The sequence below is a fragment of the Trichosurus vulpecula genome, chromosome 8, assembly GCF_011100635.1.
Source record: "Trichosurus vulpecula isolate mTriVul1 chromosome 8, mTriVul1.pri, whole genome shotgun sequence".
Taxonomy (NCBI): Eukaryota; Metazoa; Chordata; class Mammalia; order Diprotodontia; family Phalangeridae; genus Trichosurus; species Trichosurus vulpecula.
In genome coordinates, this window is record NC_050580.1 from 231,037,506 (window position 1) to 231,058,195 (window position 20,690).

Below are 20,690 nucleotides of genomic sequence, written 5' to 3' on the forward strand. Positions count from 1 at the left end.
CTTCTTCATACTTCACTATATGGATCCTTTATTCAAACTAAGCTAATCTACTTGGTGTTCCATACGTGTGGATTTGTTTGTCAGGCCAATGCTCATACCATTCCTTTCATCCACTATGTCTTCTTTTTTTCTCCTCTCTACTAATACATGTTGAGTTTCATTCAAAACTCCCTTCTTCTAGGAAAGCTGATTCTGTTTGCTTTTCCACTTGGCTCTCCTTCTGAACTCCTATATCCAATATTTGTATTAAACTCAAATGATCCCGCTGATATTTTCCTTTGGTTGTTTCATGTGTGTTGTTTTTTTTTTAATACCGACTATATGCTTCTATCTTCTTCCTCTACCCATCAAGAGTGCTTAGCATAGAGCAGATCTTTAATATCTACATTGAGGATCTTACCATGGCAGGCCTGGGATGCTAACACCTTCTGGATGGTAAGTGGCAAAGTCCCTTGAGCTCCTCCTGTAGTCTGAAGCAGCTAAAAACAGTAGTACACAATTAAACACTTCATTCATAGTAGGAATAGAGGGTGATAGATGCCCTCTGTCTGAAACCTCTGCCCATCCTCCCCAAACAAAAAAATTGCTTACCTCTACTTGTTCTCGAATAAACTCCTGGAAAGCAAAACATAAGTGCAAGTAAGCTACCGTTATTCTGTCTTTTCTCTACTAATAAAAAAATAAATATTTGAATTGACCCCTTTAAGGACCAGCAGCCTCAAGGAAAGGAAGCTTGGAACATGAGGCTTTATAAAACATGAAGTGCTTTGAGTTAAGACGTTCTATGAAGACTTAAACACATTTGTGCAAGGGAGACTCAATCCAGACACAGCTCCCAACAGCTTATGAGGACATGTAATTGGTAAGAGTGGCCTTGATCATTTATTAAGGGATAGTCTGTTTCTGTTTAAAACTCTAGCCAGAACAAGTGTAATGTTGGACACATATTATGAATAAAGGCAAATAAATAAGAAAAAAATTAATATAACTGTCCACTCAATGTAACCCACGCTTTATGATTACAAACACCAGGAATTTTCCACTGAAGTTTCCACAGTGGTTCTTGGGAACTCCCTCTTTAGATTAAAAAAAAAATTCTATAGTACTTAAAAAATTGCCTGGCATATTTTTGCCCCTGTTACATCCCTTTCAACAGCCTTATCAAAGCAGATGTTAATTTTTCTTTTTGGCAAGGCAATCTGGGTCAAGTGACTTGCCCAAGGTCACACAGCTAGTAAGTGTCAAGGTGAATTCAGGTCCTCCTGTCTCCAAGGCTGGCGCTCTATCCACTGTGCCACCCAGCTGCTCCCAGCAGATGCTAATATTACAAATGAACTTTAAAGACATTTCTACCAGACCCCCTTTCATGCTAACAATTTGTAAAAGCTCTGAAAGTTAAGCTAGTCCAGTTACAAGGAAAAGCACTGCTTGAAGATGCAGCACCACCAGCTTTTTCTTTACAAGAAATAACAGGATTTCTTTATTAGGGATAGAGTACTTAGCACAGTGCCTGACACACAGTAAGCATTTAATTCTTTTTTTTTTTTTTTTGAGGAAGGCAGGGAAATTGGGGTTAAGTGACTTGCCCAAGGTCACACAGCTAGTGTGTCTGTGGCCGAATCTGAACTCAGGTCCTCCCAACTAAAGGGCCGGTGCTCTACTCACTGCGCCACCTAGCGGCCCCTATAGTAAGCATTTAATAAAGGTTTCCTTGGTTTCCTGTATGTTTCCTCCCTTCCTTCTTTCCTTCCTTCCTACCTCTCTCCCTCCTTCCCTTCTTTCCTTCCTTCCTCCTCCCTCCCTTCCTTCCTTCTTTCCTTCCTCCCTCCCTCTCTCCCTCCTTCCCTTCCTTCCTTCCTACCTCTCTCCCTCCTTCCCTTCCTTCCTTCCTTCCTCCTCCCTCCCTTCTTTCCTTCCTTCCTTCTTTCCTTCCTCCTCCCTCCCTTCCTTCCTTCCTTTTTTCCTTCCTCCCTCCCTCTCTCCCTCCTTCCCTTCCTTCCTTCCTACCTCTCTCCCTCCCTCCCTTCTTTCTTTCCTTCCTTTTCTTCCTTCCTTCCTTTTTTCTTCAGCTTCTCTAGGCTCCTATCACTCTTAATTTTAGATCAGACTTAGAAAATACTGCCTCCTCTTCTTCTCCCACAGCCATGTTCTCACTCCCAAAGTTACTCAAAGCCACGTGGTAGACGTTGCACTGCTTCAAAATCACGGTCATATTTCTCCCAAGAGGAGAAAAAACAAACAAACAGGAAGAAACCAAGCGACCCAGTTATCAAAGGTATTACAACAGAGACAAATACCAGCCCCTCTCACATCCTCTACCATTGGTGTTTCCAGAAAGTAACACACTGAGATTACAAAGCCCAGTGAGCAAGGTCGGATACAATTCCCTCATCAGTTCCTTGCCCATCATCACACTGAAAAGTGGAATGCATGTGTATGGGGGCAGGGGGAGCGGGGGGGGGGGGGGAATATTGTGAGAAAAGAGCTTTGGAAATTATAACGCATCACATAAATATGAGCTATCATTATTACTATTATTAGTAACACCAGGGCTACTATTGCAAGTGTTTGGTTCAACTAATGTTAAATGATTTGTTCTTTTAACTGGGAGCATGTTAGTGATTTGTTCCATTTGCCAGAAGTCGAGGGGCTACTCCCCCTCTGAGATAGAGCAAAGCCATTCCAGTTCCCTTCAGAATTAACAAAAAATTATGTCGATCAGTCTGGCTGAACATGAGTAAGATTTTCTGGCCATCATCAGCTTGATTTCAAACTGAAATAAACTCCTTAACAACAGTCTTTGATGTGTGTGCTGCAAAAGTTTTTGTTTTAGATTTCTAGTTTAATAGAGACTGAATAGCAAAGTCCATTAATGATTAAAAGAAAAAAGGCAGGAGCAGGGAGGGTCAGGGTAGAAGCCCCAAAATAGAAAATGCTGAGAGAATGAGTATAGCAAAGGACCTGTTATCAAATCTATGTAGATGTAGCTAGGTCAACCTCATGGCCTCTACTTTGAAAAGCCCTTGGCCTCTCCAGGCAGAATTCACTGGGACCATCCCAAAGCAACCTTCCCAGCACCTCTCACCTCCAGGATACTTTTGGTCACAGTAGGTCTTCCCCTCCGGACCTCATTGGCTTCTCTTTCTACAAAGCAGAGCGGCACCTCTCCCACAAGGATATGGGAGCTGGGGGCATCTGGAAACATTAATTTCAGGCCCAGATCTTCCAGGCCCTTGTAGTAACACCTAAAGAGATGAATAGTCTCCAATGTACTAACTAGAGTATATCAAAGAGTACTTTTGAAGAAGAGCCTTTCGTTCCCCTTTCAGTTACAAATGCTCCCTAATTTTAAAGAAATTGCCCTAGTTTTTAAAAGCTTCTCTCATAATGTTCTTTTACGATTTTACTATTATTATATCTCCCCTTTTGAGATCACAGTAACCTCCACTTATTCCTCATTTCACTCAGGGAAACAAGGGTCCTCAGAGATTTAAAATACCAGGATTTACTTTTCTCCTTCACTGGAGAGTTACTCATTTCTGATAGTTGATTTTCAACTGGCTCTTAAAGAAGCCTGGCACCAAAACAAAGGGCTCAGAATGTTTTAAATCAGCATGAAAGCAGGGAAGTAATTAATGGCCCCTGGATCTGAGGAGTTCCTGATTAGCTAGATGTAAATAACTGGATCTGCAGCTAATCTAAATTATGCCCCAGGAGAAAAGAAGTATTGGCAGTAGCCCTATTTCCAAATCCTTCCCATTTCCATAAACATCTGTTAGCCCAGGAGTTGAGAGAGGTCTTATCTAGTGAATCACGATATGATTTATCTCTGCCATGCTCCTCTGTGCTAGACATTCCCTTCAACATGATCATGGGACGATATCTAAAGAACAGGAATACATCGATACAAAGCAGAATGGAAGCGATTATAGCAATACCGTGGCTTTCAGAGAAACCGGGAGAATAAACACTCCGTGCTCCAAGAAAGGATCAAAATGGTCCAAGTTCTAGCTGCTGGACCAGATTACTAGGCACGCTCTATCCTATGCTCAGTACCACATCCATCATTCAAGCACGGTACTAACTGTAAGAGCCTCCTCTGTTCCTCTGTCACCATGACCTCCATTGGCGGGTAGATGGTAGAAGACAGCAGTTTCTTGCGGTGAAAGCTTTTTGGCTGTTCCTTCTCATAGGAATCTATTGGCAGAAAGTTTGAGAGGTGGGAACAAGGAGAAATACAGTCTACTAGTCTCAGACCAAGCATGAAACATGATAGAGCATAATAATGTTAATTATTCTACTGCCTAGTTTTAGACGAAGAGTTTTTAACTTCAGAGGTTTGGGTTTCAGTCTTTTGGCAGACTGTCCACACATTTTCATAGTAACTTGGCAATCTAAGAAATCTTCATCTTCTATACAAAAGATGCAATGTCATGTACATGTAGACAAGTAATGACTACTCTTTCACTGAAACAACTGAATGATGTGGGTACTTGGGAAACAGATTTTATCAGTTATTGTCAAGAATTCAGTATAATAGTCTAGACACCACTGCAGTGAAGTTTCTCTCACTGTGATACTGCGATATGTTGTCTCTTTTTTAGGCCTTCCTCTTCTAAAGAAAAGTGGAAAATGGCCTGGAAAATGTTACATTTCTATTCAATAGAATTTGCCGTCTCTACCCTTTCATAATTCAGTCACTAGTGTTTTTCATTAGTTAACCACAGAAGTAGAGTTTTTCCTGTAATTTCATCTGTTGAGGAGCGCACAGTCTGATGATGAGAAAAATGGTCCATGGTGTTTTTAAAATGCATACCAGTCCTTTTGGGATTCTAGAAACCCCTGCCCAATGAACACTGAAGTGGAAGTGCCAGGCTTGGTCATCTAAACTTAATTCAAGTCTTTGCTCTGGACACCGTGGATAAGAGTGGGAAAGCTTAGGTACCAGTGGGCACATTTCATAAGTCTCTGACCATAACCACAATCCTCCTGTCTGGATGAGGGGTCTGTTATGTTCTTAATTTAGAGTAGAGATCACAAAAGGGCCTAGGTACTTCTTGGTGGGCCCCTGCTGCCCTGAGGACTTCCTCACAGAAGTCTGCTGAGAAGTTGGTCATCTCCATTATTGCATGCCTTTTGTTGTTGTTCAGTTGATTCAGTAATGACCAACTCCTCATGACCCCATTTTGAAGTTTTCTTGACAAAGATACTGGAGCGGTGTGCCAATTTCTTCTCCAGTTCATTTTACAGATGAGGAAACTGAGGCAAACAGGGTTAAGTGACTTGCCCAGGGTCACACAGCTAATAAATGTCTGAAGCTGAATTTGAACTCAGGAAGATGAATCTTCCTGACTCCAGGCCCAGGCACTCTCTCTACTGCGCCTCCTAGCTGCCCTATTATTGTTACCACAATTAAGTCTTACCACAAATGAGCTGCTCTAAGCGGATCCTCTCATGGGCAGCATGCTGATCTACCAACACAAGCAGGTTTCCACCTAGGAATATCAGAAGAGATTAGGACCACTTGCTTCCCAAACTCAGTAGAATGAGAATAAAGGAGCCATTTTACATAGAGCAACAAAGGCTAACTGAAATTACTTCACAATCCAAGTGCAAGATGACACAAGGTTAGAAAGCAATAGTAAACTGAAATACTGAAATTGCGATAAAGATGCTCACAAAACATAGCTTCAGAATCAGTATTTCTATGAGTGTGGCGATTCCCTTCAGCTATGCAGATATGCCTTTCTGTGCTCAGGACGGTTTCCCTGAATGTCTTGGGCTAAAAGGCTTCTTCACACAGGAGCCAACATTCTAGTGAAGAGGCTCTCTGAATTTTACTAGGCTGGTCCTCAGACAACTTTGCTGGAGCCATATTGGAAGCCTTTCCAGCTTGGCGAAGGATGTCAAAGGCTGTATTTTATCAGTATCAAGAAGCAATAGTCACATCTATGCCGTGATGCAGTTTAGGAATATTTTAAGGCTTTTTTAAAAAGGCACTGAATTTATTTCTGTTGAGAGAGTTGTCATCAGTACTCACTAAAGATTAAACCCTACACTTACATGCTTTATTAATTTTAATTTGATAAAATGGAGTTTCATTAAATACCACATTAAAATAATCTAAATTGACTGCATACTACTTTGGGATCCATGAAGATCGTGATTTTTATCTCACTTGAAGAGCATCCAAATATCTTGGCAGAGGGCCATAGGATATCATATCTCAGGTTATATTCTTTTTCTGTTATGATAGCAGAATTAGTCTTCCTAAATACCATAGGAACACCTGCAATCATATTCTTCAAGATGTCATCATGGTTTTTTTTCATGAGGCCTTGTCACGAACATCTTGCGGTAAGGAGTAACTTTGGCTGATGTTTAGAACTTTATTGCTCTGGCCAAGGGCCATCGCAAGAGTTTATTAGAAGTGCTTTAAAAGTGAAATTCTGTTCTTGAAATTGGTTGAAGTAGATTATGCCAAATGGCTATTTGCTCTTCCTCCTACTTAAGAGATGAAAGATGCTGCCTCTAGGATACCCTCGAGCACAGGGTATGAGAGGTTAAGTCTAGAAAAAGAAGCAATTCTTTTGTACTGCAGCCCAAAGACAGGGTTGGCCCCCAGTGCTGTAATTTAAACTCCTTTGAGGACAAGAATTGCAGCTGGTTGTGATGAATACTGTACATCCTGTGCTGGGCAAAAGAACTGAATAAATAATAAACTATGAGGCAATAACATCAAATATGAAACTGATGCCAATATTTGTTACTAAGAGTAAGGGATACTATGAAATCGGGACCACACCCACCCTGGGCCTATCTAGAAGGATGTTTATTCTTTGTTCTGTTTATAGTATTTCAATTTTTCATTTCTTAGATATAAAGGGAGATAGGAAAGTGACCCTCTTTATATCAGAAACTATATATATTTTTATAAGCCTTGTCTCCTGGGGCTTCATAACTAGACAATTGTACTTCGCTGTAACTGAAACAAAGAACATAAAATGTCAGGCTAGAGGTACTCTGTTATCTGTAATTTAGAACAATAATTTGTTTGGCCATATAACAAAATACAAATGCAAATGCCAAAAGTAAAGGAAGTAAATTATGAGTTTTGCATGTATTTCTGTATTCATAGAACTAAAAAAAATTAGTAAAAAAAAAATCCTGGACAGTGGAAAAACTTTTGGTATTTTGACTTTAAAAAAAATACCAAAGTTATCTTAGCATATCTTAGAGGCTTCGAATTTAATCCAGTATGTGTCACTAAGATTAAAGAAAAGTTTAACATTGTCCTTTTCTCAATAGGTCTGAAACAAAACTCATTCATTATCTTCCCACCAAATTTTGTCTTCTCCTCCACTTTACCAGCACTGTCAAGGGCACACCATCCTCCCAGCTACTCAGGTTCCCAATTTTGGTGTCATCCTCGACTCCTGATGCACACTCACCGCCATATATCCAATTTGTTTTCAAGTCTTCTCATCTCTACCCTTACAGCATGTCTTACACATCTGCTCTTTTCTCTGCTCACACAGCTGCCGTTCTGTTTCCAGTCCTCATCATGTTATACCTGCAATAGCTTTCTGGTTGGTCCTTTTGCCTTAACTCTCTCCCCACTGCAATCTATCCTTCACTAAGCTTCCAAACTGATTTCTCTAGAGTGTAGGTCTGACCATATAATCCCCCTACTCAACAGACTTCACTAGCTCCCTATGACACCCCCCCCCCGATCAAACAGAAAATGCTCTGTTCACAACCTGAAACTTTACCATCTCAAACCTTTACACTTTATTTCCCTCAATGTACTCTATGATTCAGCTACATTTGCTTACTTACTGTTCCTCATACATGATATTCCATCCCCCAAGATATCACAAGGATTTTATTTTTCTTCCCGCCCCCTGCCCGCGCAATGGTGGTAGTGAGGAGAGAAAACAAATGCTTGTGGAATTGAAAAAAAAAATGAAATGAAAAAAGGAGTTGTGGCCTCTAGTTTAAAAAAAAAAAAGAATCGATAACAATCATAACTTCCCAAATTAATTCATTTTCTTTTTTTTGGTTGTTTTTTGGTTTTTTTTGGCAGGACAATTGGGGTTAAGTGACTTGTCCAAGGTCACACAGCTAGTACCTGTGTCAAGTGTCTGAGGCCAGATTTGAACTCAGGTCCTCCTGACTCCGGGGCCGGTGCTCTACTCATTGCACCACCTAGCTGCCCAATTAATTCATTTTCATTGGCAGTCCACTGACTCCATTTGCCTATATTTTACAGGGAATGGAATTACTTTTCCTTCACTCTATTGATGAACACTGGGATTATTAAGTAAATTAATGCTGTAGACAAGATTGGAGGGTATATGTTTAAGATCCTAAAGAGAATAAAACTTCCAAATCAAAGGCTCTTAACCTGGTGTCTGTGAACTTGCTTTTCATATGTTTTGATAAGTGTATATGAATGTGACTGATTTCCTTTGTAATCTTTTGTTTTATGCATTTAAAAACATCATTCTGATACATAGTCCATAGGCTTCACCAGAATATTTAGGGGGTTTGTAATTCCAAATGGTTAAGAACTCCTGGTTTAAAAGTATCCATTTTACAGACTGGTGTTTGATATATTATTTGTCATTCCTATTTGTTCATTAGAACAGATCCAAAGGAATTATATACTATATATATACTTGCAACAATTATATTTATTTTAAAATATTCTACATTTTAAAAATTTCATAATTTTGATAATTCTTCTCCCTCCCAGTTGGTTTAAATCAGCGATATTTAATTGTATATCCAAAATTTCCTTAAAGTAAGGCCATGCACCTCTTAACTGAAGGTCAGTAGAGTATTAATCGAGGACAAGCTCTATTCTTACCTGCCTCACCATTCTCTTCCTGCTTTGTACTCATTAAACAGGCAATAAACTTATTATCCACTTGTTGGAGAACCTGTCAAATATTCAAATTAATAGCACAACAATGAATATAGGCTTACAAAGGAGTTAGAAACCATAACAGATTTAAAATCAATACATCTTTCTATTTAAAAAAAATCAAGTTAGTGTTATGATACTGGTTGGAATCTAGACCACTCCTCTAAAATGAGATTGATTTCAAAGGAAAATAAAGTGTGTCACACACACACACACACACACACATACACACACCCCACCCCAATCTGGGATGGAAAGATGGCCTATATTTAGAGGACTATTACATCTCACAGATGCTCAATGATGCTAAAGCTCCAGCTTCCTTTCCTAACCTTATCTCTCACTATTCCACTCCATTTACAACGATGCACCAACCAAACTGAACTAGCTCCTGAATACCTTCACCCCTGCACCAAAGCTCATTCTTTTCTCTTTTCTTAGGATGTTTTCTCCCCCAGCTCTACCTGTTGAATCCTACCAACCTTTCAAGATCTAGTTCCATCTAGTTCCTCCATTAAAACTTCCTTCCTTGACTGAAAGGGATTTCTCCTTCTTCTGAAGGCCTCGATTCACTTAGTTTATATCTCTTTTTATGGTATATACAACATATTCTTCCTTGTACTATAGCTAATTTTTTTAAACCTGTAAACTCCTGGAGGCTAAGAGTTGTATCGAAATCATCTTTCTAACATTTGCAGCATGTTAATAGCACCTTGAGCTAGTGCTCAAAAAAATTTACTTGAAATGAATTCCTAGAATTTAGGAAGAGGGAAAACAGTTTTTTAAAAATGTACAGATTTAATCATGATAGTAAGTTTTAAAAAGTTTTAAAATCCAAGTTGACGGGTAAAAATGAAGTGTGGTAAGATACAGAATTAGGGCTGACATGTTGGGGCAGTCATTGGGAAAACAAAAATGTTGGAGTCACAAGCAGTGATAGGTATGTAAAGAGAGAAAATAAGAAGGAGGATATAGAAAAACAGGGTAAAAAGAGGGGCAGTGTATCAGTGAATAGAGTGCTGGACTTGGAATCAAACAAAGACTTGTAATTCAAATTCCTCCCCAGCCCCTATTTATGGGCAAATCATTCAACCTCTTAAACCCACTTAACCTCTTAGTTTCCTCATCAGTGAAATGGGAATAATAATATCTATAGTAACTATCTCATGGGGTTATGGTGTGGCTCAAATGAGATGTCTATAAAGATTAAATAGATTATATGAAAATGAAACGCTTCTGCACAAACAAAATTAATGCATCCATGATAAGAAGGGAAGTAGTTGAATGGGAAAAAAAGTCTTTGTATCAAATTTCTCAGTTAAGAGTTTGGTAAGGGAGTGAGGTGGAATTTGAATTCAGGACTTCCTGATTCCAGACCCAGCACTCTATGTATTTACTGTGCCACCAAGCTACCTCAAATAATAAGAGAAATAATAAGGTAAAGAATACAGGCAGAAATTTAGGTAATGGAAAAACAAAAGATATTAATACAATTTTATTTATTAAAAAATTTTCATCCCTTAACCCATAGCTGTGGTAGGCACGTGATCTGTTTCTCTTTTAACTTTCCTACTATGTGATGTTTAATATTCAGGTCACATATCCACTTTGAATCTGTTGTATAATGGTATAAGATGTGAGTATGAGCCTAATTTCTTCCAGAATGCTTTCTGGTTTCCCCAGCAGTTATTATAATAGAGACTCTCACTTTTTTTTAGCGGTTTCTGCAGCCAGCTTGGGCCCGTAAAATCTGTTCCCTTCTAACTCTAGGGTCCTAGCTTGACTTGCATGTGCAAAATCATGATGTACAACTTTCCCAGCTGTGATGCAGTGTGCTCTGGGCAGCACTCCCTGCTTGTTGGTACCATGTGTGGGATCAGTGACAGTCCAGTCCAGTGCCCTGCTACAACACTCCAAGAAAAGGGCACCCGCAGGGGCCCTAAGTCTTTTGGCTTTGCTGCTTGCTTCTTGGCTTCGGACCATTTCTCGCCATCTTCTCCATGGGCAGTTTAGGGAGTCCAATTCACATATGCTGCTGGCATACTGCCTGGTGGGAATCCCAGGCTCACAGTTTGACTGCCATTGGCTTTTCGTCTAGTTCCCTGCGTATCACAAATCAGATTCAGTGTCATATGACCTTCAAGATAAGGTACCTGCATCTTTCCCTGGATGGTAGTGGATACTGAATTTATATATAGCATGTCGCTGGCAAGAAAAATCTAACTTGACACTGTTTGGAATGTAAACTGGAGGACTGTTGTCAGTCCACACCTGCAACTTTGCTCTATATATATAATCTTTGAATGATTTATTCTGTATGCATTTTGTTGTACATCGGCGTTAGTGTGTTCTCTCCCCTATTAGATGGTGAGCTCTTGGAGGGCAGAGGCTGTTTTTGCCTGTCTTTACATTCCCAGATGCCTGGCCCTTAGGAGGTGTTTAACACAGGCCTGTTGACTTGATTTCTTTGGGACAGCCCACTTCCAGTCTTGCCAGGGTAACAACCTTCTTGTTGCTTAGCCTCTGCAGGCAAATGCAACCTATTTCTGGCATAGGACTGCTCTCAAGTCCTCCAGGCTAGTATCTATTTGTATGCTGGACAAAAAGCTTATTTGTGTTTGCATGGGCAAACACTGGTACGTGTGAAACAGCAGACTTTGTAAACCTAGTACAAGTAAACTTGCAAACTCTTGTTCACATTTGTCTGTCCACAGATCTCCAAAAGGTAACTGCCTCCTTCATCATAGATGGACCCTCAGAGTTCTTTTGATTTGTATTTTTCTAATTATTAGTGATTCAGATACTTTTTTCATAGGCTATTGATAGCTTGGATTTCTTCCCAGAAAACTACCTGTTTGTATCCTTTGACCACTTATCAACTGGGGAATGGCTCTTATTCTTATAAATTTCAATCAATTTCCCAAATATCTTAGAAACAAGGTTTTTATCTAAGAAACTTACTGCAAAGATTTTTTTCTCCATTTACTTGTTTCTCTAATTTTAATTGCATGTTTCTTGTTTGTGCAACAACTTTTTAATTTTATGCAATCAAAATTTTCCAGTTTTCTCTGTTTCTCTGTCTCTTATTAGGTCATGAACTCTTCCCTTATCCATAGATCTGACAGATAATTTCTTCCTTGTTCCTCTAAATTATGATGTCACAATACCATTTTTGGCAAATATTAAGTTCTTGACCTAATAGCTAGGATCTTTGGGTTTGTCAAATACTAGACAACTGGGCCTGTTTGCATCTGTATACGGTATCACTAATCTGTCCTACTGATCAACCTCTCCATTTCATCACCAGTACCAGACTGTTTTGATGATTACTACTCTTCAGTATAGTTTGGGATATGGTACTGATAGCATTACATGTTACATCCTCAGTCTTCACTATCACTTCTATGTAAAATTCACCCATAAGTAATTAATTATAAAGGAATGCTCACTGTTTGGGGGGCCCAGGGCAAACTTTTATTGTTGGCCCCATCTTCCTTTTACTAACGCTGGTGCTACATATAAACACCAAAGCGGCATTTTCTTCACAAGTTGTAATGGAAAGTAGATGTGTCCCTCTGGTTGTTTCCCAATGATGTTTGTTGATCTTGCCTTCAGAGCCTTTATCCCTTAGCGTCATAGTCTCCAGGTAGCATGGTTTTGTCCATGGTTTTACGTTTTGACAGAGTTCTGTGGTTTTCAGGGCATTAAAATGAATTCACAATATGGCTTCCTTGTCTTACTTTCTTGGCCCACACATGAGAAGGATGAGGTGTGGCCTTCCTGGTGACAATTCCTCTTCATAGCTGAATGCTTATGTGCTGTGTTCACCCACTGGTAGGAATATGGTTGACTCCACTGTGCGTCAAACACGGCTGGTGCCATGTGCTCATCCAGGCTGTGTGCCATACCTCTCCCTGCCTCCTGCAGCATCCTCAGGTGCCTCTGTGCCTCTGCATCTCAGTCTCTACAGCCTGACGTCTATTCAAGTCACAGACTCTGTTGTTTTTTGACTAGATGTGACATACGCGTCTTGCGGAGTCCTATAATCGTCTAACTGAATTGACTCTCTGGGTTTTATATGTATTCCTGTCACGTGACGTCAGGCTGTCTGGCTCCTGCCCCTCTACCGATCCCTCTGCTTCTCCATGAAGTTCTTCACCAACATTTCCCTCTTCTCTAAGTCAGAGGCCTGACACTTCTGCGTTGAGTTGATCGTAGGATTGATCTCAGCTTTCCAGCTTGAGAGATCCCTCCACAAGAAGACATCAGACACAATCTCTCGTCTGGGAGGTATTTTCCTGTCCAATTTTGGGAATCTAGATTCAGGCCAGTCTAGAGGTAGGTCTCCCTTTTCTGCTATTGGGGACCTAGCTCTGGCTCTGTTCATAGGCAAGTTCTCCTTTCTGACTTGATTCCCACCCTTAATACCTTTGCCACCAAGCCCTCTTTGCTCATTTAGGGCCTCTACTCCCCTGACCAACTACTCAGTCAGAGTTACAGCAGCAGTATTGGCTCCCAAGTACTACTTTTTACTGTCGGCGTATCTGGCACTTTTGAAATATCTAACAGTTCTGGGTAATTAATTGAGCACTGACTGAATTGTCTCTTCAACTCTAACCTTGAAATTTTTTCCTAATACTCTGACTTTTTAAAACATCTTAATAATGTTCTTATTTTTCATTTATATGTTCACTCTTAAAATCAGGTAACCCCTATGACTTTCTAATTTAAAGGTGCCATTATAACCTCCATTTTACAGTTGAGGAAACTGAGGCAAGCAGCAGTTAAGTGATTTGCCTAGGGTCACACACCTAGTAAGTATCTGAGGCAGGATTTGAACTCAGGTCTTCCTGACTCCAGGCCCAGTGCTCTATCTGCTGCACCCCTTGGCTGCCTCAAACAATTTCCCACTGTTATTGGAACTGTCAATTCCTAAATATCTCACAACAAGCAAGTGCATGATCCTATGCAAAAATCTCTTAGCCCTTGAAAACAAGGGTCAGACCACTTCTTTGTAGAGGTATGGAACATTTCGTGGGAAGACAGAATTTTTTGATATATTGGTTAGTTTGGCTGAACTTTTTTCCTCCTCTTTTTTATTCATTATTAAAAGGGATGGCTCTGTGGAAGAGGTTTGAGGGAGATATGCATTAGGAAATGTAGGTGATGGAAAAATACTAGATATTAAAATACATCTTTTTAAAAAGAGAAAATGTGTGTCAGAACATGTGACTCATCCCTCTGGGATCTTCCACATGCCTAAACAAATTATTTTTTTCACAACATAAACAATTTCTCTTTGATTTCTTTGCCTTCTCCTCTTCTGTGGTAAAAATTATAGGAAGACAATGACAATTTAATAACCTAAGTACTCTGTATCCTTAATAAATGTAATTTGCTTAAAATATGGCAGCTAATTTGGGCACTGTATGTACTTTTTATTAAGCTTCAATCTGTCTTTTACCTGCATCGAATGAACCATCTCTTTGGTAAAACGATACGGATACAAGATGTTGTGAATTTTCACTGTTAGACTCTCAGCCTGTTCACTGCTCACGTCAAGAGCAACCTATAAAGAAAACCACAAACAACACTCCTTAAATCTAAATTTTTTAATGTCTATATTGCCTTTTCCTGAAGGACTGCAACATGCTTTTGAAAGCATTTATTTCCATAGAACCTCTAGGTAATAAGAATGAATATAGAGAATTAACAGAAATGTAAAGAAATCTATAAATTAGAATTTTGTTTAAAAATAAACACCAAACTTCTTGTTTTAAGTAAAATCTTTTTTTAAAAAATTTCTGCTGAAAATGATACTGTTACCAACTTTACCGAAGAAGTACTGAACAGCCAGCAATCAATTACTGGGCTTCTACTTATCATCATCATCATCATCGATGAGAATTTATTAAGTGCTTATTATGTGCCAGGCGCTGTGCTAAGTACTGAGAACACAAAGGAAGGCAATAACAGTTCCTGCTCAGAACAAACTCACAACCTAATGGGGAAGACAACATGCGAACACCTCCCTAAATATATACAAGCTAAGTGCCATGTCAGTGGGAGCTAATCTCAGAGAGAAGATACTAGCAATGAGGAGTGAAAGCTGTCCAGACCCAGTGAATGGCCAGTAGGGAACATGGTGTGAAGAGACAGAGCATCATGTATACGGATAACAAGAAGGCCGGTATCAATGGATTATGGCCTATGTAGTGGAATAAATCATAAAATGACTGGAAAGGTAAGAAGGGATGTGGTTGTGGAGGGCTTTAAAAGCCAAGGAGAAGATTTTACATTTGATCTTAGAAGACTACGGACCCACTGGAGAGCCCTGAAGAGGGGTGGGTGGGTGCCACAGCCAGATTCACCCTTTAGGAAGATCACTTTGGCAGCTCACATAGTATATTCTGCTAATATATACTGCAGAGAAAACATAGTGCTCAGCTGGAATAACAAGCTATTCCATTATTAGAAGATGTACTCATTTTTCTAACGATACCAATTTTTACTACTACTATCCTATAGTGGAAAAAGCACCAAGCCCAGAGTCAGATGACTTCGTCTCTGAAATGGGCCACCTCTACGCCTTCAGTGAGTTGCTTGGCCTCTGTGACCCTCTTTCCTCATCCATAAAATGACAGCTTTCGATGAGATGCTTCTGAGGTCTCTTTCAGCCCATTTATGATCCCATGGAGTTCTGACAACAGTTTTGGTCCACGCACTGGTTACATAAGAGATTTGCCCATAATGTCAAAGTTGCCAAAATGTTATTAATGTAATGCCTTTTCCTTTCACAGATGACATTTCACTTTTCGAATATATCAGGAATGTTGCCAATTTCCATTACCGAGTCATCTGAAAATTAGTTTAGTCATTCATGTCTTGACTCCAAGCCTAAATAAAGTTCAGATTCTAAAATCAGCAAAAGAATAAGTGTCGTAGACTCACCTCTGGATATCGGGCAAACACTGGATTTTCCCACTCTGAGAACAAAGTTTGCAGAGAATCAATACCAACGGTTTCATCTACAGTATCTTAGATAAGAGAAAAAAATGTAAAGTTAGTTTTGAAGGCAAGGAAAATGACAATCTTCTATTTTTGTGGCTCTGAAATGAAAGTCACATATTTAGTTGCCATATTCCCAATTTTTCAGCATAAATGGTACCCCTAAATGATCCCAACATGTTCATATTTAAAAGAGTTTATGAAAGTATCTTATGACTTTATAGTTAGTACTCTAGACCAAACACAAAATGAAAAATGAAAAAACACGGAAAGTATCAGTTTTATTCCCTTAATGTAAAACACTTTTGAAAATGGGGTGGAGGAGGGAAAGATAGGAAATGAAAACTAAAGCAAAAATAAAAACGAAGTCTATAGCTTCTTTCTAATATAAGAATTTTGCTTAAATTAAAACATGTGCTGCATTTCCAATCTCTGACATCAAAAGAGGAATAATTTTCCAAATCATAAGGTACCTCAAACCATGTAACTGACCCTGGAGTCTGAAAAAGTAATTTCTGATCTAAAATGCATAAGCTGAATCACTTAGTTCTGTGGTTAAATGGCACCTTAGGGAATTTCTGGTTCAAGTCAGTCACAGCTGGCTCTGCTTAGGAACATTAACACATTTTTGCTCTTTTGTGAGTTAGGTGTGTGTTCCAACAATCTGACTCTACCTCTGTATTCCTGTCTCATCATGGTCCTTTCTCCTCTAGTTCTACGAAGGAAGGGCAGGACAAGCTTGCTTCTAAATGGATGACACCTGCACTGAACTCCTAAATATTGAAAAAAAAAACCACCACACCAAAAATCAAAATAAATAAAACAAAAAACCCATTGTAGAAATTTCATACAGGGGATTATGATAATTTAAATTATATAAAACTAACAGAAATATCTATCTATATAGAATAAATGATCCAAAACAAAATGTAGTCCAATGGGCATCAAGATGCCCCAGTGAGGAAGAAGTTTGGTGACTCAGCCTAATCCATTTTAGGGCTAAAATCTAATGCCTCACTTTCAACATCTGGACAAGGAAGATACAACACAGAGCTAGGCACTGAACAGGAGTTCATCAAGTACTTTCTGGCACAACTTTTTTTTTTTAAATTTAGGGATGAGATTCTTAACCTGTCAATTCACATATAAAAGAGGCTCAAATCTTTTGTGACCATCAAGGAATAAAGTACACCTTTACCACAGGAAAAATGTCTTGGCTAAATTCAAATTTAGGTTTGAGTATTTTTATATATTCATTAACTAATATGTACATTAAATGTACATGGTTGTTTGCATGTTATTTCTTCCTCTCCCCCTCCCTCCCCTTCAACTCAGCATTAGACTGAGTTCTTTGAGGGCAAGCCTTTCTTTGTAGCCCCAGCACTGATCATAGTGCCTGGCACATGGTAGACACTTAATAAATGCTTATTGACTAATTAGTAAATATTCATAGTCACAGGATTCCAGAGTTGAAAAGGATGTGAGTGACCAGTTCTCCAGGTGATACAAAGAATTAAGACAGGGTTCTGGACTTGAAAGGACTTACAATCTAGTTGAAATATAATATATTTGAATATTTTTATATATTAATTGAATAATATATACATAATTGTACATAGTTCTTTGCATGTTGTCTCCCCTCTCCCCCCTTGACTATAAGCTCTTTGAGGGCATTATATGTAATATATACATATACATACATACATATATGTATATATGGAGAGAGAGAGAGAGAGAGAGAGAGATTGATTTAACTAAAAACGCAAGGTTCTAGATGAGTGATAAAATAAATGCTAAAAGAGTTCAGAGAACACAGAAATTACCATAAGCTTGAGATCAAATTTATCCTACGGGTAATGTAGAGCTGTTGATAGTTTTTCAGGAAGGGAGTGAAGTGGTGAAAGAAATGCCTGAGGAAGATTAATCTAGCAGAGGTTTGAAGAATGGATAGGAGATTGAAGGTAAAGAGACCAATTAGGAGAATACTGCAATAGTTCAGGTGTACTGACTTAACCTAGGGGCATACAACTGGTAAGAAGGAAGACATTTTGAAGTAAGAACTGACAGAATTGGGTGACTTTGTATTCTTCCCTAATATTACTGCCACAATTTCACATGCCTACAGTAAATTTTTCGCCTTTTCACCTCATTTTACTTTCTCTCTTTTATCTTTGGTACAGCAGGGTCTTTCAGTAGTTAAAAAACATACATATTTCTAAAGGGTAATTTTCCCTGTCAGGTGAAATTGTTCAGAATAATTTCTTCCTGAAAATGTGTTTCAGTACTCAACAAACTTTATTTTTCATCAGGAATCCATGAGTTGACACGACCTTTAAAGTTCATTACAAGGTTGACTGGTCTAGAAAGTTATGTTAAGTTGAGGTGCTTTGAACATCAAGATTAATTTCACAGGAGCAGATGTTTACCCTGGTTATAACAGCCAAGATCTTCCCTCTTTATTAACAACTGCTGCATGGGTTTTTTGTTCCAGTTATTTTTTTGGCACCAGACCAGAAGCAAATCCATTTCAATAATATAGGCTGACATAATTTAAGAAGTGCTTTGAGTTTGATCACACAATAAGCATGCTACACAAACAGGACATGTAACTATAAGTACTGAAAAGGTCACAGGTCCCAATAAGCAAACCTATATTCTCAGGAGCATTATTAGTAGAAAAGATTTTCCCCATAAAAGTGATTCCTTGTTTGTAGCAAAATACATATGTATTAGAAAGTAATGATTTTATCCAACATTAAGCATCTTACAATCTCCTGCTGGCAGTACCCATCCTAAAATAAACAATTAAAAATTCATTTGTATTTAGTAGAAGCCTTTTAATATGTATGTTGTTTTAATATTTATCATTCCAGTGCAAATTCGGTGTAACTGCCAGATGGAAATCTGCTTTACCATTTCCTAACATCTGGGTCTCGACATACTGCCAAAATACTGTCACTTTTAATCTTAACTGAAAATTGAGAACTCAGAGTTAGTGTCCTCTATGAGGCACCTTAAAGCCTTTCAGAATAACATCAACCAAATAGTAAAGAAGTTTATGTATAGTTATTATTATAAAATGTTTCTAAGATTGTTACAGAAATACATACTATATTGAAGTTCAAATAGCAAGTTTTTTCAACTTCTAAAACTCAAGTTTTATTTACTAGTATATAGTGAGAGAACTATAGGATATGACTAAAATTTGCATGATATAGTATAGAGCATGATAAAGCACTGACCTTGAAATCAGGACATGAGTTTGAAACCTGCTTCAGACACTTACTAAAAATATTTTTATCTTAGGCAAGTCCCTTAACTACTCCATTCTTTCTCCTCATTTATAAAATAGAAATCATAATACCATCTACCTCACAGAGTGCTTTGCCAACCTTAAAGAACCATATAAATATGAGCTATTTTTATTATAATTTTAATTTACAGTAGTCAATTTTTCTTTGGGGGGTGTGGAGAGAGGGAAGGATTTAAGCTTAATTTTGTATTGATGATTGAGGTATCCTTAGAAAGACCAGTGATAATATTATCCATCACAGAGTCCTTCTGGTTCTTGACTAGAAGCCACAACAGGGTCTATTGTTCATGAAAAATAATGCCACTGGACTTCTGGAGGTGGAGCCAAGATGGTGGAATAGAGAAAGCACTCAGTTGAGCTCTCTCAACATTCCCCTCCAAACTCCTTTAAAATAATGCCTCAAATAGAATTCTGTAGTGGCAAAGCCAACAAAAGGTCAGAGTGAGACATTCTTCCAGCCCAAGACAACATAAGAGGTCGGAAAGAGAGATCTGTGACAAGGGGGTAAAGGCTGGCCTGAAACCCATGTGGATAAAATAACAGTGTTAGGACTAGGTAGTAGTAACAGAAGGAGGAACAGCTTTGGGAGCTCTCAAGCCAGAGACGGTAAGGGGACCTTCCAATTCGTCAGAAAGAGATTACACGGTACCCCTGTGCTAGCACTGGACACAGAAGTAGAAGCTGTTTAGCAATACCACTGCCTATACCTACTTCTGGGTCATAGTTCAAGGGCAGAGAAGAACACTTTTGGTCAAGAGGAAATGGAAGCCCTTAGGGGCAAGAAAAGTATCATTTCTGGTCCTGAGGAAGGAGGGGCCTCTGAGGAGAAGCATCGATTGCCATCCCAAGGGATCAGGGGTCTTTTCTGGTTAAGGACTAAAGTGCAGAGAAAGAGAACAGTGACCACACCTCATCCCAGATCACACCACCTTGTAAGTACTGAACCAGCTATGAAAACAGCAATGCAAAAAAGTCTGAAGCTTAGGACAAACCCCCCTATCCTTCCTTCCCATGCAATGAACAGAGTCGAACATTAACATAAAGTTCTAAATCAAGAAATAGGGTGAAAAAAATAAGCAAACAAACACACAAAAAAAGAACCTGACCACAAGAAGCTACGATGGTGACAGAGAAGACCAAGACACAAACTCAGAAGGCAATGAAGTCAAAACAGCTACAAACAAAGCCTCAACCAAAAAAAATATGAATTGGATACAAGCCCAACAAGAATTCTTGAAAGAGCAAGAGATCAGGAACAGAAAGAAACCACAGTTTAAGGTTTTCCTTCCTGCTTGATTGTGGTTGCCCAGAGAGGTTGGTGGGGAAGGTCCAGCCTACAGTCAATAGCTTGCTAAAAGAGGCAAAAAAAAAAAAAAAGATTCTGAAGAAAATAACACCTTAAAAAACAGAGCTGACCAAATGGAAAAAGAGGCACCAAAA

General features: G+C 38.9%; 1 protein-coding gene across 1 annotated transcript in view; it reads right to left on the reverse strand.

Moving 5' to 3' along the window:
• The window catches only part of MLH3 (mutL homolog 3), a 35,895-nt gene that overhangs the window by 2,489 nt on the left and 12,716 nt on the right, over window positions 1-20,690 (reverse strand). Inside the window, exons 2-9 of the mRNA XM_036735972.1 lie at window positions 15,881-15,966; window positions 14,394-14,498; window positions 8,873-8,945; window positions 5,424-5,495; window positions 4,086-4,197; window positions 3,086-3,245; window positions 592-615; window positions 401-479 (exon numbers count right to left, since the gene is read on the reverse strand). Of these exons, the coding sequence (XP_036591867.1) occupies window positions 401-479; window positions 592-615; window positions 3,086-3,245; window positions 4,086-4,197; window positions 5,424-5,495; window positions 8,873-8,945; window positions 14,394-14,498; window positions 15,881-15,966 (711 nt within the window). The remainder of the gene's footprint in view (window positions 1-400; window positions 480-591; window positions 616-3,085; window positions 3,246-4,085; window positions 4,198-5,423; window positions 5,496-8,872; window positions 8,946-14,393; window positions 14,499-15,880; window positions 15,967-20,690) is intronic.